The 21,935-nt window shown below is 43.3% G+C and overlaps 1 protein-coding gene across 1 annotated transcript in view; it reads right to left on the bottom strand.

The window, feature by feature from the left end:
- LOC311062282 (NACHT, LRR and PYD domains-containing protein 3-like) overlaps positions 1-21,307 on the bottom strand; it is a 67,989-nt gene extending 46,682 nt beyond the window's left edge. Inside the window, exons 1-5 of the mRNA XM_084081191.1 lie at positions 21,296-21,307; positions 11,782-11,912; positions 9,266-9,376; positions 8,725-8,835; positions 5,805-5,918 (exon numbers count right to left, since the gene is read on the bottom strand). Coding sequence (XP_083937317.1) covers positions 5,805-5,918; positions 8,725-8,835; positions 9,266-9,376; positions 11,782-11,894 — 449 coding nt within the window. The 5' untranslated portion in view covers positions 11,895-11,912; positions 21,296-21,307. The remainder of the gene's footprint in view (positions 1-5,804; positions 5,919-8,724; positions 8,836-9,265; positions 9,377-11,781; positions 11,913-21,295) is intronic.
- Between the last annotated feature and the right edge of the window lie 628 nt (positions 21,308-21,935).

Genomic DNA, 21,935 nt, shown 5'->3' with positions numbered 1-21,935 from the left:
GGAGTGGGGGCTGTCCTGTCACAGGAGGGAGAGGGCGGGGAGAGAGTGGTGGCTTACTACACTGCCCTGCCAAGCCAAAGAGCAGTAACTACGTTTTTGGACACACCGACTTATTTGGGTTGCCCAAAGGTCAAATTAGCCTTTTTGATGTTGAGGGATAAACAATTACCTCAAGAACAGATGTACAATTAGTGTAATATCACTTATATGCCAATATCTCATTTGGCTGACCAGTTGAATCACTTTTAAACCCATTTTTCAGTGATTTTTGTTTTCGTAGTTACTGCACTCTGCCTTGGCAGGGCAGTACAGCCGCACCCTGCGTCGCACCGAGCCCAACTACTGTGTCACCCGACGTGAGCTGTTGGCGGTGGTCCTGGCGCTTCACCACTTCCGCCCCTACCTCTATGGCCGGTCCTTCCTCCTGCGGACCGATCATGCTTCTCTGACGTGGCTGCTTAGTTTCAGAGAACCTGAAGGCCAGGTGGCAAGGTGGATTGAGACTCTACAGAACTATGACTTTGAGATCCAGCACCGAGCAGGGCGGCTGCATGGCAACGCAGATGCCCTCTCCCGTCGGCCCTGCGAGGAAATGGAGTGCAGGCACTGTCAGCGCCAAGAGGAGCGAGATCGAGTGGTTCTCCCAGTGGCTGCGATGCGACAGGTGGAGGAGGCGGAAGAATGGTTGGCCGCAGTGGAGCAGCGAGAGTGGCAGACAGCGCAAGACAGCGACCCCATTCTTTCCAGGGTGGGCCAGTGGGTTGACACAGGGACACGTCCACCCTGGCAAGAAATCTCCGCCCTGCCAGTGGAGGCCAAGGCCTATTTATCACACTGATGGACTGCTTTATCGGGTCTGGCAGGCGCCAGGACGAGGGGGAGAAGTGTGGCAGTTACTGGTGCCTAAAAACTGGCGCAAACGGGTGCTACAGGCAGTCCATGGCCATCGGTGGGGTCAGGTCACTTCGGCGTGGCCAAGACCTTGAACAAACTACGCCAACGGTTCTACTGGGCAGGCTGCAGGCACGACACTGAACTGTTTGTGCACTGCTGCGACGCCTGCACGGCTCGGAAGGGACCCACCCAATGCTCCCATGCCCCACTGCAGCAGTATCAGGTGGGGGCCCCTATGGAGCGCGTTGGTGTGGACTTTCTTGGCCCATTCCCCACTACTGATGATGGGAACCGCTACGTCCTTGTGGCCATGGACTATTTCACTAAGTGGCCAGAGGCGTATGCGGTACCTGACCAGAGTGCAACGACCACGGCTGAGCGGCTGGTATGCGATATGTTCTGCCGGCTAGGTGCACCTGAGGAATTACACAGTGATCAGGGGCGAAACTTTGAGGCGCAGGTGTTTGCCAAGGTATGCCAACTCATGGGGGTGAGGAAAACTCTAACAACACCCCTTCACCCCCAGAGTGATGGACTGGTGGAGCGCTTTAATCAAACACTCGAAACACAGATGGCTATCGTAATCTCCCAATACCAGCGAGACTGGGACCGCCATCTACCCCTGATCCTGCTGTCTTACCGGACAGCGGTCCAGGAAAGCACTGGTTGCACACCAGCCGCTCTCATGTTCGGACGGGAGCTGCGGACACCTGTGGACTTGGCCTTTGGCACCCCTCCTTGCACTGAGCTGCCCGTGATACCGGGCTTTGAGTATCTGTGTGGTCTCCGGCAACGCCTGACTGAGGCACACGACTTCACCCGGCAGCGCCAGGAACAGGCTGGGGAGAAACAGAAGCGGGCGTACGACACCCGTTGTCGGGCCGCCCCTTCTCCTCTGGGGAGAAGGTATGGGTCTACAACCCAACCCGGAAAAAGGGCATTTCGCCCAAGCTCACCAGCAAATGGGTGGGGCCTTGTGAGGTGTTGGAGCCGCTTTCAGACGTTGTGTACCGGGTGAAGCTGTGTGTCAGGGGACGGGTAGTGGTGTTGCATCGGTCCCCGTCGCTATAGAGACTATGAGTTAAGCTTTTAAGTCACCGGGACGAGCGACAAGCTGGTGGGGGCTGTGTAGCGACGGAGCTGCACTGTTATTAGGTCTATGTCCCTTTAAGAGTTTCCCGGCATGCCTTGCGGCCGTGTTGTGTTTATACAGGAAGTAAGGAGAGGAAAAGTGTGTGTTGTTGTTGCAAATATTAAGAAAGTAAAAGCATCCATTGAATATGCCGTTTTTGTAAACAGAAAAAGGGAAATAAAGCCGTTCTTTTTGATGAGAGAAGTAGTTATCGTCTCCTTGCCCTGCCGTTCGCCACAGTATCAATTGGAGTTATCTTATGTATTTGTGATGTATCTTGGATGACTATTTTGTTGTTTGTTTTGTATTCGTATCTAATGCTTAGACTGTGTAATTTTAACGCTGCATCTTGGCCAGTTCCCACTTGAAAAAGAGACTGTGTCTCAATGTGTTTTTACTGGTTAAATAAAGGTTAAATAAATAAAAGAAAGTGACTGCATACACCCTAAAAGCCTCCTGGTAAAGTAGCTTGTTGTCTATGCTTTTAATAATGCAGTTTATTAAGATAACTTTGAGGGTCATGTTGAGTGAGCAGCTAATGATGACCGTTCCTTTTTCTTTGTAGGTTTTAAGTACAGGTTACAGGTCAGCTGGCCGGCTGCAGCAAGCGAGCACGTTTATGCTCATGGAAGACTTATGTATGGTGAGAAGTAGAGTGTGGAGCTGGTCAACTGATTAGAACATTTGTGTTTGTTTGTTTGTTTGTTTGTTTGTTTGTTTCGTTTGGTCTAACCATCTCCCCCAGTGTCTCTATTAGATAACTCAGCTGTGCTTGAGCTCCTGTTGGGCTGCTATAAAGGTGAGAGGCTTTTGTACATTGATGAGACTGCTGTGTAACCAAGGTGTTTGGGCCTAGTTTGTAGAGATCTGTTATGTTACTCTATGGATTTGCAGTGTTAGCTTTGCCAAGTGTAGAGTGCTGTGTGATTCACCCATAGATTCCCCTCTTTAAGCTGCAGCCAACAAGAGTGAAGCACAGGCCAGGTGGGTCTCAAGTACACAGTAAACAGGGGAGGTTATTAATGTTGTATGTCATTGCTCACTGTGTATTTTAAATGAATTTGGAATAAAACTGAGTTTTATTACAATTCCTTATTTGTACCAAATACATATTTATATTTTTCTATGCTACTTAGTCCTGGCTGTTAATCATTATAGCAGGGTTACACATAGTTTGTTAAATAGATAGGAAATGATTTGTGCATGTCTAGTGCAGCTTCACCACTGAACACCACAATCCACAGTTACATGGACACTCATGTATTCATTCAGAATGAATTCATTCCGAATGAACTCATTCTGAATAGAGGAATCTGATCCACTCACCTGTTTACATGGGACCTGAATAAAAGTATTCCTTGTTTACACGACCAAAGCATTCATTCAGAATATAACTTTTGACATGCGCAAAGTGGTTCCCGCCTACGCCCGGGCATGGACCAGGGGCCACTACCCGGAGCAGAGCTTCCCCTGGTGGGCATGGGAGGAGGCAATAGCCCCCTTGTGCCTCCGCGGCGGAGGTCTATCGGTCGTAGGCCGGTAAGCAACGCACTGACTCATGGCCAGGCAGCGTTGTATGCGGTGCAAGCCTGTGTTCCTTTGTCATCGCCGTTTTAATGCAAAAGTAGCAGATCTACAAGTTCAGACCAGTTTCTTTTTTTGTATTGGTAACCAGACACGGTAAAACGTAGGCTATAGCCTATAGTATTTGTCACATTTCTCATGTAGGTACCGTACGATGATGTCATCGCGCATTCGCACATGGTCATTATAATAATAAATAATAATACTTAAACACCGGACCGCTCATGGTCATTATAATAATACATGGAGAGAGAGAGAGAGAGAGAGAGAGAGAGAGAGAGAGAGAGAGAGAGAGAGAGAGAGAGCGAGAGCAACACTACAGTCTATGAAACAAGGCACGCTCATTTATGGCAAAAGTAGCCTACAAAAGTATTGGCATCAAAATATACTTAAGTAGAAAGTATAAGCTAGGCTACTCATTATGCCGAGTGTCACGTTTTATTGTATTATTATGAAAAAGCTTTGAAACATGCTGTAACTCATTCACTGTAATGAAAACCCTCTTTCTGCGCCGAGTAGCGCGCGGTGCGCACACGGGGTCTGTCCATAGAGGTAGGCTATAATATTACGGGTCTGTCGCCCTAAAACACAATCGCCCCGGGTCAAAATCCAGCCACCATGGAGCAGCCGTGGATGGCCCGCTCAAAAGGTGCGTGGGGCGGGGTGTTTTGGGACCACCGTTCTAGCTGCCCATGTAATGAATTGATGAAGTAAAACTCATCTGTTTTCGCTGCAGTTGCGCCCTAATAATGTTGTTCTCATTTATTTTTGTTCACGTATGCTATTAAAATAATGCAGCTATTGCAGTATTGGGCCTTAACATGCGATTAAAAATGTATTATGTATTTGGCCCCTCATATATAAAATAAATAAAAATAATAAAATAAAATCTGATTTAAAATTGAAACTTGCATGCTGATCAATGCGTTTCTGCGTTTACGTGTGGACAGGGATTTTTTTTTTTTAAATCTTTGTCATGTGGCCAGGGATTCTTTTTAAAACTGAGGACTAAAATACCTGTTTAGAAAAAGATCCCAGCAATCCTCAGAGCGTCCTTCTCCTGGACAAGTCTGGGCTTAACCATTACAGGCTTATTAAATGACGCTATTAGAATCATTAATTTTATCCCGCAGGAGCGAGCGCTTCTCAGCACCAACCGTGGCTGAATTAGAGATTTGATAGGTCATTTTTGGACAATTCTGACAGCCCTACTAAGCACAGACATGCGCAAAGGAATGCATGTATTCCAAACGGACAGGAGCGTTTGGAATAAAGTGTTTACATGGTCAATTCCGATTGATTTAACCCCATTCAAACGGTCTATACCACCCCTCCTATTCCGAATGAAAATGCATTCGGGTCAGACTGGAATGGAATATTCTATTCCAATTGGGGTGTTTACATGAGCAAATCTATTCGGAATGAATTCATCCATTCATCCATTCCGAATAGAAGTGTATTCATTCCGAATACAACTGTCCATGTAACTGTGGCAATGTGATTTGTACCACTTCATTCACAAACTGCACACATAGTAACTTATGCATATTGGTTAATACTGGACAGGGATGCTAAACCCTTATGAAATGTTGTCTTGTGCTTCAGTAATTAGGATGATATTGTGAAGTCATATCATTTTTTTTTTTTTTTTTATTTAACCTTTATTTAACCAGTAAAACACATTGAGACAGAGTCTCTTTTACAAGTGGGAACTGGCCAAGGGGCAGATTAAAAATTTCACATCACTGCTAAAACAAACAGTACAAATCAGTACAACAGTAATATTAATACATCCATGACTCACAGGAACCTTAAAACAAATCTCCTAGTGAAACTAAAACATTTATTATTACTCAGCTCAAACCAAACCAAGTAACCTACCAGGAAACTAATCCAATTATTACATGTAGCAATTCAATAGAATTTTACCCACATGTACAATGACATAGTTTCTCCTTTTTTTTTTTTTTAGACATCCAAACAATTACAGGTATGAGCAAGTTTCTCAACAATGAAACTTTTAAACCTTCGCACAGAGATAAGTGTGGCAAGTTTCAAACTCTTTTGGAGGTCGTTCCAAGCCCAAGGACCATGAAAAGCAAGGCATTTTTTGCCCACCTCAGATGAAAAACCCGGGATTACACAACGTATCCATGATAGTGTTGTATATATTGTATAGGAGGATTTCACATACTTTGTGTCTGGAGGTCCAGGTTCATTACTGTAGTTAGGAGGTAGATCTCTAGACCAGTCACTCTTCATTGACATACAGCTGGGTGTTGGAGACTCTGGTCTGTGGTGAAGACTTCTGGAATTATGCAAATGATTCTACAATTATCATGTGAATGAAAACAACAGTCTGTTGAAGACTCCTTATTGTTACATCCAGTTATACAAATATAAGAGTCAAACATGTGTATTTCACAACACTAGAGAGACAAGGGGGGGGGGAGAAAACATAAAATGTATTTTTAAAAAACTGAACAATAACAGTTGCATAGATAGATATTCCATATGTAGCCCCTAGAGGGAGGCAGAGATAAAGTGATGTCATAAGTGACACAGGTATATAAGGCCTTTCTGAACAGGCAGGTAGCAGATCACCTATCGCTCTATTCTGTGGCGAGTTTGCTTAAACCGCTAATTACTGATTTAGGACTAGGCACGAGGCGTTCCCCCGCAAAATTCGGTATTCTCTGCCACCTCCCTCACCCGCCAAACACCTGAGCTACCCCTTACATTATGCATAGGTGTGGTTTGGGCGTTACATTGATAAAAACCAATCACTGTGCCAGAAGCCATTGCCTTTAAGAGATCCAATATGTGCTTTAGCCTGTCTCCCTGTCTGCACTGTTGCCTGGTCTGATTATTATAAGCCACATTGGGCTGGCTTTCCTTTTTTATTTTTTATTTTATCCAAATACATTTTTATATTAATTTGTATTTCCACCATTCTAATGGATTCCAGGGGTGTGTAAACATCTCTAAAGTAGCTCCATAGTTTCCTCTGAAGTGACGCAGTTAACTTAGGTTACATCCATATTGTCCCGTTATCTTTCATCATCCACCTTTTTCAATAATCCCGAACAGAGCTACTGTACACTTTAAGTTTACATCAATCATAGCCTCTCAAACCCAGACACATTGCTGCGATGCGTTTGTGTGTCGCGTCGCCTACCTACCCAAAATAACAGACATACAAGCTATCAACGCGCTGCGTCATGTCGTGTCGACAGCTTACAGATCTGTTATTTTGGGCAGCATAAACAATGAGGCGCAATCGAGCAGCGCATGAGGCGTGCGCGCACCACGGATGTAATGTAAAAACATTACATTACGTGGTCAACAACATACTAGACATGTAACTTGCTTGGAGCTTTTAATGCAGTGGTTCTCAACCTGTGGGTTGAGACCACAATGGAGCACCCAACGCCTGGCGAGCTTGTAGATCTGCTATTTTCACAATATTTATCTGTGGAACCGAGTCAAACAAAATGGGGGGGTCCCCAAGTTCAAATATGGTTATTTTGGGGGGTCGATGGCCTGAAAAGATTGAGAACCTTTAATGCAGTAAACATGAACATAGCGTTTACGTGGGGAATATAATAATAATATAATATGTAATATAATATTCACCCGCAGCACGGGTTTAACGAGACACAGCCAAAATGGAAATCACACTAGATGATCCGATCATCTTATAAAAAATGTAAGTGCTTAAGATTTTAGCCCAAACCCAACGGGACCCGACCCGGCCCGTCGGCACCGGCTGGGCCGGGTAGACGTTTTTTTTTTATCCAAATAAATTCATATATTAATTCATTTGTAGCGTATTGTGTTCACACTTGTCATATTCAGATCCCCAAGAGTATATGAAAGCCATTTAAAATATTTAATACTATTCTTACACAGCTGCTAAGCAGCTAATAATCACCATAGCGCAAAAGTAGGTAAAATCAATCAATCAGCCAGCTGTTTTCTGTCACTGCGCAGCACTCTTTAAAGTTTAAACCAACATGACATATTGAATGGATCTTCAGACAAATTGGATTATTTCTTCAAATGACAAGAGCAGGCAGCGGACAGTACGAGGTATTGGATGTGATTTCTCCATGCAACTCTTTCCCATCAAACAAAGTAATCCAAACATATCTTACTTAACCATATTTTGTACTGCTTATTTTGCTTGTTAAAAGCATGATTTTATTAAGACAGCAATATGGAAAAAACGACATTATCTCAATTTAAAATATATTTCATAGAATAACCGAATATAATTTTTTAAATGGTTATAGGGCCAGTGTATATATTTATATAGCCTATTTGCTCCATGCTGTTTTTTAAATAAAATGTAGACTGTTGGAATAGGGTAGAATGACTCCTGTTAACGAATTACCAAGATTTAATGAGAAAAAAGCCTTCTTTAGAAAATTGACTGACAGGCTGGTCTGGCCCTAATTTGTCAATTATTAGTCGAACCAGGCTGAAATATTTAGGGGCTATGAAAGCTAGTTTGAAGTGCTCATGTGGCCTTATAGTCGCTTCTTTTTGTTTTCATAGACCTGTGGTTGCTTATTTCTAGCCAAGGCTGGCAACACGGCTCATGGTCCAACGCACAAAGCCATTGCAGTGTCTGCCTGCACTTGGCGGGTGCTTTTAGATTCCACTATCCCCCCCCAAAGCCGTACCCATGTGTGTCTGCAGAATGGCAACGTGGGGGATATAGCAACAACACGCCCACGGGCACGCCCCCACGCGCAAATAACGGTGTCGGCATAATGGGTGACGGGTAGAGCGGGTGCTAGAATAACATATTGGGGCAGCGCAGCTCCATTTTCCGTATTTAACAGGTTTAGGGTAGGGATTACACATAGTTTGTTAAATAGATAGGAAATCATTTGTGCATGTCTAGTGCAGCTTCACCACTGAATACCACAATGTGATTTGTACCACTTCATTCACAAACTGCACACATAGTACCTTATACATATTGGTTAATATTGGGCAGGGATGCTAAACCCTTATGAGATGTTGTCTTGTGCTTTAGTAATTAGCATGATATTGTGAAGTCATATCATAGTGTTGTGTATATTGTATAGGAGGATTTCACATACTCTGTGTCTGGAGGTTCAGGTTCATTACTGAAGTTAGGAATTCTTCCTTTAGACTGGTCACTCTTCATAGACACACAGCTGGGTGTTGGAGACTCTGGTCTGTGGTGAAGACTTCAGGAATAAAAATCAAAAATGTGAATGAAAAAGTCTGCTTGTTGAAGATTCTTCATTATGTTCCGTTATAGTATTGTAATACATATTTTTTCTTTTTCAGCTCCTCAAAGTTGCAGCAACAAGAAAGACAGCAATAAAACAACAATAGCAACAGTAAAAATGCATTGCTATAGCAGTTGCATACATAGATATTCCATAGTTTGTTACATAGATAATGCATCATGCACATAAGCAGCCAGTCTGTATAGTGCAGCTTCACCACTGAACACCACATTGATATATTAATATTGGGGAGGAAGGCTACACCATTATGAAATGTTGTCTTGTGCTTTAGTAGTTAGCATGTACTTAGTTATATCTTTGTATAGCATGAGATTGTGAAGTCGTATCATAGTGTTGTGTATATTGTAGAGGAGGATTCACATACTTGTCTGGAGGTCCAGGTTCATTACTGAAGTTAGGAATTCTTCCTTTAGACTGATCACTCTTCATAGACATACAGCTGGGTGTTGGAGACTCTGGTCTGTGGTGAAGACTTCTGGAATTATACAAATGATTGTACAATTATCATGTGAATGAAAACGTGTCACGACTACAGTCTGAGTTTTGGGTCTGGGCCTGTCTGTTGGGTGTGACTAATTACGAGTTGTTACCTTGTGTGTTTTCTGCCCTGACTAATTGTCAATCTCTTGTCATTTTAGTGCCGTCACTTCCACTCATCTGCTCACTCCTAGTCAGCCAATCAGGGTGCTCTTTATTTATAGAGCACCTACACAACCTTAGTTGACAAAGTGCTGTACAAGTAAAAGCAAAGTGATTAGGGGAGACTGGGGTCAAAAGTAACACTTTTAACATTTTCCTTCATAATTCACAGAATACTTGAAATATGCTAGTCATCTTTTGTTTTAAGAAACATATATACTGTGCCCTAATTACTAATACCATTTATAAACTTTCACTAGTAAGTACAAGAGTAAAATATGACTTTTAATGCCAGAGTCATCCCCGGCAATTGTAACACTGTAAAAATAAGTCATATTAACACACTATATCTCAAATAAAAGCACTAAGTAATATGTTTTTTTTTAAATAATTTAATATGTTTACTTAAGAATGTTTTATATATATCATTAATTATAATTATTTATTTATTTTATTCAAATTATTTTATTCAATTTAGTTTTTTCAAATGTCTATTTTTTATTGAAATAAATTTTTACTTTGAAATGTTTTGAATTTTAGTGAAATATGTTCATTTACTATCATAAAAGTAAGTAATCCCAGACAAAAAATCTGCTTGAATTGAAACACATAAGGATAATATAGCAGTGTGGTTTACAAGTAACATATCTCTGCTGTCCGGCAGCTACCAGCTAACTCCAAAATGTAAATTTTTCAGGAAATGACCAAAATAAAACAAAAGTGGAGTTAGGAGGTTTTGTTCATCATTGATAAGAACAGCTGAATGGACCTCCAAGCTCACAATGAGGTTGGAGGTCAAAAGGGGGTGGAGCCTGGAGTCAGCAGAACCAGCTAACTCCACCCCCCTTTGGTGGAGTTAGCTGGTTTAGCAGAAAGTTTGAGGATCCAATGGAGTTAGCTGGTTTTGTCAGAAGCGCTTTTTAATACTTTTCACTGGTTCATTGTTTTTTTTATCAACACACAGACGTAAAGGGTGTTCAATGGCCCTGATTTATGGAAACAAATGCAAAAGTAGAAACATTGAGTTAGCTGGTTCCTGCCGGACAGCAGAGATAGTGGCCCTCATTTATCAAGGCAGCGTATAAACCGGCGTATATTTTTCCATATATTCGGTCGTACACCAACGTCGAAGTCACATTTATCAACGAATCCTACACAGCTGATCCGAGCGTACATTTGTTCCCAGCCTTGATAAATCTCACGTCTGAAAACGAGCGTCATTTAAATAACACGCCCTTAAATATTCTCGAAACACCCCGATTTTACGACATGAAGAACCAGAATACGACCAAAGAAAGAGTTTAGCCGGCTCGCCTCGCTGCCTGTCAAGTCACACACACAAACACAAACACACACACACACACACACACACACACACACACACACACAGACACAGGCACGCATGCACACATGCACACTTCTCTCTCGCTCGCTCGCGCGCTCGCAACTGTGTCTTTCATAATCCGTTACGGTATAATTTTTGTCAGTCACGTAGGCTTGTAGCCTACATGAATGACATTATGATACCAATTACATCGCCATGAATGTAATACGTTTGTATATTTATTTACCCCATACCGAGCGTTCAAGTTACACTAAAGCAGTCAGGCTATATTCCCCATGAGACTCAGGCGGTCTGCAGACTGCAGTGATCCCGTACCGCCACCCACGTTATAAGAGATTGGAGCGTCAGGTTTGTATCCTTAACCCAGCTAGGTAGCCTATATAACTCTCTATGGCATAACTCCATACAATAGGACAAGCTACTGTAAGTTTGTAGACCTCACTATCCATGAAAAGATGGTCGCCGACGCAACGCCAGCGTCGCGATGCGACGCTGGCTTGTGAGCTTGTAGATTTGCTATTTTCAATGCAGCCAGATCTACAATCTTATCTGAATGACTGTTAAAGCAGTTTGTTTAAATTACTTTATGAAATGTTATCTTTTCACAGGGATTATTTATTAGTGTAGATATACATTTATGAGTGGAGTATGTGTCCAGATGCCTGTCAGACAGTCAGACAATGTTGCTCCACAGGTCTAGAATGGAATAAACGGGTGCAGCCAACGTCAACAACTGGTCTCGACCAGATGTGAGATCTCAGCGTACCATAGGATGAAGCCCACGTCAGGATATATTGATAGATGCCGAAAGGTGCGGTGATATCGACGTACGGCCATTATTTGGGCTGCACCGTGTTGAAAAATGAGGGCCATTATGTATAGGAAGATTGACCTACTTTGTGTCTGGAGGTCCAGGTTCACCACTCTTCATAGACACAGATGGAGGCTCTGGTCTGTGGATGAGCTGTTTGTAAGTTCCCTCCTCCTCTCTCTCCTCACTATGACTCATCTTTGGTCTTTATTAAACCTGTCAAGATTACAGTCAAAATAGACCAGAAAACATTACATATCAGCTGCATATGCACAATGTGCACACACACACACACACACACACACACACACACACACACACACACACACACACACACACACACACACACACACACACGCGCGATCTTTCAGCATCTATATTCCAGGCAGAAGTGATTTGAAGCTTCCTATATCAACAGTACAGGTTGTGTTTATAATACTTTTCATCATTCAGATTCAGCCAAACTTTTACATATTAAATACCAAGTGGTTTTAGTATAATGTATAAAACACTTCAACAACATTAACCCCTTCACCCCTCTATTCTTAGTAAAACACACCTGGCTATGTACAGTGGGTGACCATTGACTTTGTCGCTTTTCATAAGAGAATCACTTCACTCATTTGCCTCACCCGCTTTGCAGTAAATTTAAGTTCCAAATACTACCACAAGGTGCCGCTTTGGAGTCACTTTTTTTGTGACAGAGAGACAGACAGACAGACAGACAGACAGACAGACAGACAGATAGATGTCTTATATTATTATATTATTATTAATAATAATAATAATAACTAGCAATAATTACGTGTGCTTAGAGCGTTTAAATTGGGTTTTCTGTTCAGCGTCGGGCAGTCAGGAACGCATCTCTGTCATTTTAGAAATGTTCAGACACACATTGGTTTCTGTCTGTCTGTCTGTCTGTCTGTCTGTCTGTCTGTCTGTCTGTCTGTCTGTCTGTCTGTCTGTCTGTCTGTCTCAAAAGTCCGTGGAGAGAGACAGACAGACAGACGTCTTATATGTTTTTTTTTTCTCGCATCAATTTCTGTCAGTAGGATTCTACCTCTTTCCTCTGTAAATGTAATAGTGCAGTTAGTGTAGCGGTTAAAACTGATGTCCGGTGATTTTACGACCCGGGTTCGAATCCCACGCTATGAACATGTTGACCTGTTATTTTTACTTTTACTTCTACTCCACTACATCTCAGAGGAAAATATTGTACTTTTACTCCACTACCATTATTTGAACGCTTTAGTTACTAGTTACTTTGCAGATATAAATCATTACATTATAAAACATACATTATTTGCCCTATTTCACATAGTCTATTTGAAAATGGCTGATCTACAAGCTCACAACGCATTGCGACGCATTGTGAGCTTGTAGATCAGCTATTTTCAAACATTTCAGTACTTTAAGTATATTTGCCAATACTTTTGTACTTTTACTTTGATTGAACTCAAGTAACATTTTGAGTTCATCCATGACCGTAACAGACGACCGTCATGTGATCCATGGCCAACAGCGAGGCGTTTGTTTTCATTCTTATAAGACCGCGTGGCTCATTTATATGCACGTGAAAGTAACTAAGCGGAAAGTAACTAAGTACATTTACTCCATGTCCACTTGTTGCTGACGGTGGTAGTGTAGGAGCAGCGCTGTAAAAGCCCCAAGCGTCATCGGTGCAGGAAAGATGCGTATTTGGTTGTACACACGGAGACGCAAGGGTGGCGTTTTCAGTCAGAATTCAAATCATGATGCAACACTTTGTGAGCTTGTAGATCGGCTATTTTCACTACTTTTATGGGACACTGTTACAACAAAGTCATTTGTGAAGAAAGAAAAACCCATTAACAGTTGAAAATAGCCTACAACAGAGGTTTTCAACCAGTGGTCCGGGGACCACCAGTGGTCCTTGAGGGGGTTCCAGGGGGTCCCCAGCCAAATTAATAGTTAGCAACCAAATTGACCCTTATGTGTCTGTAACTCTTAATGTACAAATGGAACCAAATGGACCCACTCTCAGAGTTAAATGAACACTGATGATGATGATACAGTGTAGATTGGGACGCCCAAGAAATCTAAATGGTTGAGTCCCTGGCATATCTTTTCAAATGGGGGTCCCTGGGCTAATATGTGTCAATTTGGGGGTCCTGATGGGAATAAGGTTGAAAACCACTGGCCTACACCATTTCTGCCCATCTAACTTCATGTAGGCGCATTAAAAATATCAAAATTGGCCGCTCTGAATTTGTATCTGAACAAATACTTTGAAAGAAGAGATAGGCCTACAGAGGTACTGTAGGGGGAGGGGGAACCTGATAGCAGAGTTCCTCACTTGGCTTATTTGGAATAGGCTGCATTTCATTAACATAACCGGTTTGGCAAGAGACTGGGCCAGTGTTGTAGGCTAGTGCTAATTTTGGAAGTGGGGGAGCGCGGTTCTTGAGCGGATTGGAGTTTTTTTGTTGTTACTTTATTTCGGTTTTAGGGTTAAGCTCTGATCCACCCGTCCCCCCCTCCCACGAAAGCCCCCCGACCCCCCGCACGCAACCACTCCGCTGCGCTGCGCCAGGCCGCGCTGCGCTAAAACGCACTGTCTGTGCCTGTGGTGGCCAACTGAAAGCTATAATAACATAGTAGTATGACAAGGGTGCAATTATATTCAATGATATTCAATTGTTTTGTGGAAAACACATGGCTCATCATGCTTAATTAAAGAGAGACTCACTTGCCTTTTCTTAGTGCTTTTCATTGTTTGGACCGCAGAAATTGTAAACATTTAGCCAATATTCGATCATCATTAAATAACAGACAGTGAACTGGTTGGTGACAGCATGTCATGGATAGCACATTAATTCTTAAACAATATTGAGGAGGAAATAAGTATAAACGAGGAAATAAAATAAAACAAACCAAAAAGACGCCAATAACCCCTGTCTTATAAAAACTGCCAAAATGGGTCGGGGTTATCTGACATGACAGGCTGTGCCACTTTGGTTTTTGTGCTTTCTGCCGTGCGATGTGCTCGCAGCCAAGTCTTGACATAAGGCTCTGGATTCCAGGACCTGAGCGGAGGTCCATGAGCGGAGGTCCATGCTGTCTAATAAACATCAGAGCCGACACACGTTCTGTATGCAGTCGCGAACGGAGTGATGTTATTATGAGGTTCAATGTTCATAACATGCTTCACAGATGATCCGATCTTTATTTTTAAATTGATGATGAAAGCCGCACACGCAAAATGGGGGTCCCCAATATGGTTATTTTGGGGGGTCATGGCCTGAAAAAAATTGAGAACCCCTACTTTGATGCATCTCTCTCTCTCTCTCTCTCTCTCTCTCTCTCTCTCTCTCTCTCTCTCTCTGAGAGACCTTGTCTTTGTACAGAGAGAGAGAGAGCGCATCTGGATAAAAAAAGAGACTTTGTCTTTGTATAGAGAGAGAGAGATAATTAACATAACCGGTTTAGCGATGAATAGACTGGACAAGAAGCACATGTCGTTGAAGAGTTTTTTGGTTTGCAGTTTACTTAAGTAAAAATAGCAATACTGCAATGTAGAAGTAGCCTACTCTGTTACGAGTACCTAAAGTATATATAGTAGGCCTATATTATATTAATTTCTCTCTCTCTCTCTCTCTCTCTCTCTCTCTCTCTCTCTCTCTCTCTCTCTCTCTCTCTCTCTCTCTCTCTCTCTCTCTCCGCCAAAAATAGACTAAAATGTTAGAAAATAGAGTTGCATCGCGACTCTTTGTGAGCTTGTAGATCAGCTTTTTTTTTGCCTATTTAATAGCCACGCTGAAATTGCATCTGAACAAATAGCCTGCCTGAAAGAGACACACGGCATAAGTGCACACACAGAAAGCACAGAACGTATGACCCCAGTATATATTAAATATATATATATATATATATATATATATATATATAGTGCCACTGAACCACCACCACAGAAATACAATTTGTCAATTCAAATGAGCTATTGCATGGCAAGAGAAAAAAATACGTTTATTTTCCCGTCTCGTTTTATCAATTAAGACGTTAAAATTAAACTAATGTTAAGCGCAGCATCATGCTATCTAACTTTATTTGCTTAATATTTTGCTTAATATAAATGTCACATCTTGTACTGTAAGCAACAGACAGGATCTTTCTCTGTCTTTCTAGGAAAAACAGTGCCTAAAAACCCCAAAACAAACAATTTTGCTATTCAAATGAGCTATTGGCATGATAAAACATACGTTTACATTTTCCAAAGCAAGTGTCAAAACATAATACAAAAGTGTAAAGTAATGTATGTACAGTTTGGAGAGGATATACAGTAACTAGTAACAAATATATTCTTGCTGTCTGCTGTGGGCTGTAGGCAGCTGTAGGCAGTAGACCGCTGCTGCCCCTAGTGGCACAGAGTGGAAATCATACATGCCCTGCATGAAACGCATGAGAAGAATGAAAAAAAACGACAAAGTCAATGGTCACCCACTGTACTTGGATCGCTTTTGTCCCACTACACCAAATCTCTTTGCCAAAAATAGCAGATCTACAAGCTCAAAATGTGTCACAACACACGTTCCCCTCCAGAATAGGGTCTGTGGGGTTCAAGTGGTTAACATTCTTAACACCAGACTAGAGAGATTATTGCTACAGTGTATTGTTTACAATCTCTTATAGTTAGACTTATACTGACAACTTATAAGACAACAGACATAAGTAGCAGCGCCTCCACCATACTGTATGTGGCGGCTGCCAATTATAGCAGAGACAGCACAATACTTTGCCAGCCTTTTTGCCTCCTTTTTGGGCATCCCAAGATGTTGAAACCCTCTAACAACCAGTCTGTAGGTATAATGTCCTAGGCTGTCAAAAATAAAAACAGTAGTCTGCACCTATAGCCCAGCTCTGAGATGGTATGTAGGAGTGATGGGTATTTAATGATCTTGGTCATAAAGGCTTCCTCTAGGCTATAGGGTCAAAGGTGCAGGATATCTCTAATACAGACACTTCTCTGGACTCTTTATCAACAACATCTGATGTATGAGCTCAAGCAACTCCCCTGAGGTCACATGACTTACTGTCAGCTGTGGAGGTGACTGCTTTACACTTATAAACTGTGATGTGATTATAATTAAAACAAATTACTTCTAACAAAAAGCAGATCCACAAGCTCACAAGGAATCATATTGTGACTTGTTGAGCTCATGCCTCCTTCAATGCATGAGAGCTAGCAAGCTGCTACTTATCACCTGACAGGGTGGAGTTTCCCTGGTTGGACATAGCGTGCGGAAGGAACACGTTATTCCAACCAGTTCCTTTCCCCTCCATCAGGCGCCCTGGCTGGCCAGGGGGAGGCAGTATAGAGACCAGGATTACTACATGTTTTTAGTGAGGGTATCTAGGGGACATGGGGAGAACATGCAAACTCCACACAGAAAGGCCCTTTCGCCAACCCCACCAAGGTATGGGCACTGATGACGCGGAAGAGAGAACACGGCCCCCAGTGTCTTCTCTTATGGGGGTCACTGGCACAATTTTTGAGTGATGCCAGCTACTCCTACATTTAACCGTGTGTTTGTGCTGATTGCAACACAAACATGCAACCAGTTACACTAATTCAATACAAACAGGAGGCAGTGGAACACATGCACACACACAAACACACACACACACACACACACACGCGCACACACACACACACACACACACACACACACACACACACACACACACACGTAACATGCGGACCTAACGAGGCGCACAGTGCACACACTGGCTTCACGCTCGCACACACACAAACACACACACACACACACACACACGTAACATGCGGACCTAACGAGGCGCACAGTGCACTTACACACACAAGCCAGCACTGCACACGTGCGAGCCAGCACTGCAGACGTGCACACACACACACACACACACACACACACACACACACACACACACACACACACACACACACACAAAGCAAAGCAAAGTTTGTTGTTTACCCAGGGTGTCGGACTAAGCACGAAGCTTGTTTCCAGCCGGACCCTGCATGGAAGCCTTGCTCAAGGGCTATTCAGCGGTGATTCATGATTGATGTGATGAATTGGGGAATCGAACTAGGGACCTTCCGGTATCAAGGCCGCCCCTCTAACCACTAGGCCACCGCTGCCACACACACACACACACACACACACACACACACACACACACACACACACACACACACACACACACACACACACACACACACACACACACACACACACACACACACACACACACACACACACACACACACACACACACACACACACACACACACACACACACACACACACACACACACACACACACACACACACACACACACACACACACACACAGGTCAGAGGTCTGCCATCACAGTTGTCACACAGGGACCAGGTGTGACACCCTGGGGCAGTGTTGGGAAAGTTCACTTTCTACATGAACTAGTTCAAAGTTCAGTTCACACATTTTAAAATGAACTAGTTCAGTTCATAATTACACATTTTGAACTAAAGCTATGAGCTTGTATATCTGCTATTTTTGAATAGCCAAAGTATACAATATGGATAAAGGGGTTCAAATGATTGTGACTCCCCCCCCCCCCCCCCAAGAACCAATGTGTTAAGGTATAGGGTCAGATATCATGGTAACAACAATCTGAGGCAGAGCTGGGCGGGTCTTGCCTTTGTCTCTCTGGTACAAACGCACAGGAAACACTCACTCCTCTCCACAGGCGTGTGTGCACACACACACGCACGCACGCACGCACGCACGCACGCACGCACGCACGCACGCACGCACGCACGCACGCACATCACGCACACGCACACGCACACGCACACGCACACGCACACGCACACGCACACGCACACGCACACGCACACGCACACACACACACACACACACACAGGGGTGCAATGCTCACTGGACGGCCTTGCACGCCGTGCCGGAACTTATTTGACCAAAACTACTTTAACTTCGCACCTCAACAAAGTTTTCAAAGGCTCCCGACTCACACCGAGCGCGTCACGTCATTGAAATAGAGTGCAAGAACATACCAAATGAGCATTGCATGCCTGCACACACACCACACACACACACACACACACACACACACACACACACACACACACACACACACACACACACACACACACACACACACACACACAATGACGAGTTCAAGAATGATCTTTCTATTACCGTCTATATTCCAGTTAGAACTAAACAGAGTGATCTGAAGACATGCTTCCTTTATCAACAGTACTAATCTCTCAAGAACAGATTCTGCCCTGCGGTGGAATCTGTCGGGGAGGTTCGTCATAACGTGTGCGCATTTGCTACAAGTGGGCGTGCCTTTTAAATCTCTTTAAATTACTCTTTCATCATAGAAACAAGTGGGCTTATAACCAAAACCATCCATGTTCTCTGGGAGAAGTGGTGTTAGTGTTCGGTGTAGAAATATTGTTAGTGGGAATGAAAACGTAGTCGCACCAACCGGAAGTGATGCGCTGAAGGCAGACATGAAACCGGGGTTTCCCTGCGCACTGGTCTTCCATTTGCCTCCGGCCAGACCCCACAGACAATATCAGAAAACAGCAGAGGTCGCTGTTTTTCATTTTCTGTGGGGTCTGGCTACGCGAGACTACAACAGTACAGACAGTGGGTTGTGTTTATAATACTTTTCATCATTCAGATTCAGGCAAACATTTAGATTAATTTGTTGTATTAATTATTTATTAACACAAGTCATAACAGACAAACACACACACACACACACACACACACACACACACACACACACACACACACACACACACACACACACACACACACACACACACACACACACACACACTCACACACACACACACACACACACACACACACACACACACACACACACACACATAACAACCTTACTCTACAACCAAGTATCACATGACCAAATTCCCCTGAGGTTAAGTAACAGCGTCTCCGCCATATGTGGCAGGCTGCCAATTATAGCAGAGACATCACAATACTTTGCCAGCCTTTTTGCCTCCGTTTTGGGCATCTCCAGTTGGTGAAAGCCTCTAACAACCAGTCTGTGGGTATAATGTCCTAGGCTGTCTAATATAAAACAAATAGTCTGCACCTATAGCCCAGCTCTGAGATGGTATGTAGGAGTGGTTGGTATTTAATGACCTTGGTCATAAAGGCTTCCTCTAGGCTAAGGTCAAGGTGCAGGATATCTCTAATACAGACACTTCTCTGGACTCTATATCAACAACATCTGGTGTATGAGCTGTCAAAGATGTCTGGGTTATCACAGAGATGAAACATGGATGGAATGACACGGGAATGTTCTCACTCTACAACAAAGCATCACATGACCAAACTCCCCTGAGGTCACATGACTTACTGTCAGCTGTGGAAGTGAATGCTTTACACAGTTTGTAAACTGTGATTCTAAATACAACAAGTTACTTCTAACAGCTTTTAAAAACACCTTTTTACTAACTAGTATTGTAAACATTTACTTTTGCAATTCAACAACATGTGTTACAATGACTGAGATTAAAATAGGCTTCAGAGGATTATAATGTTTATTATCATCCAGTGATCTACTGTCTCTAACCTCAGCACAGCAAGAGACATGAGCCGCCCTATCTGCCTCTGATTGGTTTAGGTTTAGACAAGAGGAGTGATGATTGGTTTAGGTTTAGACAAGAGATATATATCTTGGTAAGCCAATCTGAAGCAGAGCTAGGCGGGTCTCGCCTTTGTCTCCCTGGTGCAACACACACACAGGGTACACTCTGCAGGTAGCAGGCGTGTGCTCACCCCCCCGCCCCTCCCACACACACACACACACACACACACACACACACACACACACACACACACACACACACACACACACACACACACACACACACACACACACACACACACACACACACACACACACACAGGGTACACTCTGCAGGTAGCAGGCGTGTGCTCACCCCCCCGCCCCTCACACACACACACACACACACACACACACACACACACACACACACACACACACACACACACACACACACACACACACACACACACACACACACACACACACACACAGAGACAAGTTCAAGCATGATCTTTCTATCCCCGTCTCCCGTCTATATTCCAGGCAGAACTACACAGAGTGATTTGAAGACATGCTTCCTATAGAGGAATCCACAGAGAACTACGGTGTGCATTCTGACACCGCAGACATGACTGTGCCAGGGGAGCGCTCTGTGGATTTGTCTATATGAACAGTACAGTGGGTTGGGTTTATAATACTTTATCATTCAGATTCAGAAAAGGTGGTTCTAGTATAATGTATAAAACACTTCAACAACATTAACCCCTCAACCCCTCTATTCTTATTAAAACACACCTGGCTCTGTACTTTTTTTCCCCCTCTGCACCAAATCTCTTTGCCAAGATCTACAAGCTCACTATGCGTCACAACGCCACGTTCCCCTCCAGAATAGGGTCTGTGGGGTTCAAGTGGTTAACATTGTTAACACCAGAGAGATTATTGCTACAGTGTATTGTGTAAAATCTCTTACCCTGCAATAATCTTTATGCTTTGATCTGACGAGGTAAAACAAAATGCAGTCCAGACGGTTCAGTTGAATCAACACACTGACAGCTCTGTCATACTGGAGGTGTTGTTCTCAACCAGGTCATATTGCCCCGCCCTGTTATGAACCATGTGACCCTGGGCACAGACACGGCACCTGACAGGGCGCGCACACGCAGACACACACACACACACACACACACACACACACACACACACACACACACACACACACACACACACACACACACACACACACACACACACACACACACACACACACACACACACACACACCCCCCATTGTGTGAGTCATCACTGTAAACTGGTTCAACTGTTAGTAGGTAAGATATGACACCATGTTAACTTGTTCTTGTCCTCACCTCTCCTCTCATGCTCTTAGTCAGGGGATATTAAAACAATCTTGGAATAAATTCCTTACCAAAAAAAATCTTCACCAATGTGTAAAGGTGTCTAGTAACACATCTCACAAAGACTGAAATGCAGTTTCCCTTGGAGAATTTTTGACAGCTCCTTAAAGTTGGGGTACCCACCATAACCTTGGTTTAAAAAAAATCATCCAAAAAAATCAAAATGTAATTCTGTTTTAAGTAGCATGTGAGGGG

Source organism: Gymnoscopelus microlampas, assembly GCF_963454915.1.
Source record: "Gymnoscopelus microlampas genome assembly, chromosome: 15".
NCBI classification, from domain to species: Eukaryota; Metazoa; Chordata; class Actinopteri; order Myctophiformes; family Myctophidae; genus Gymnoscopelus; species Gymnoscopelus microlampas.
This window is presented reverse-complemented; position numbering and strand designations above follow the sequence as displayed.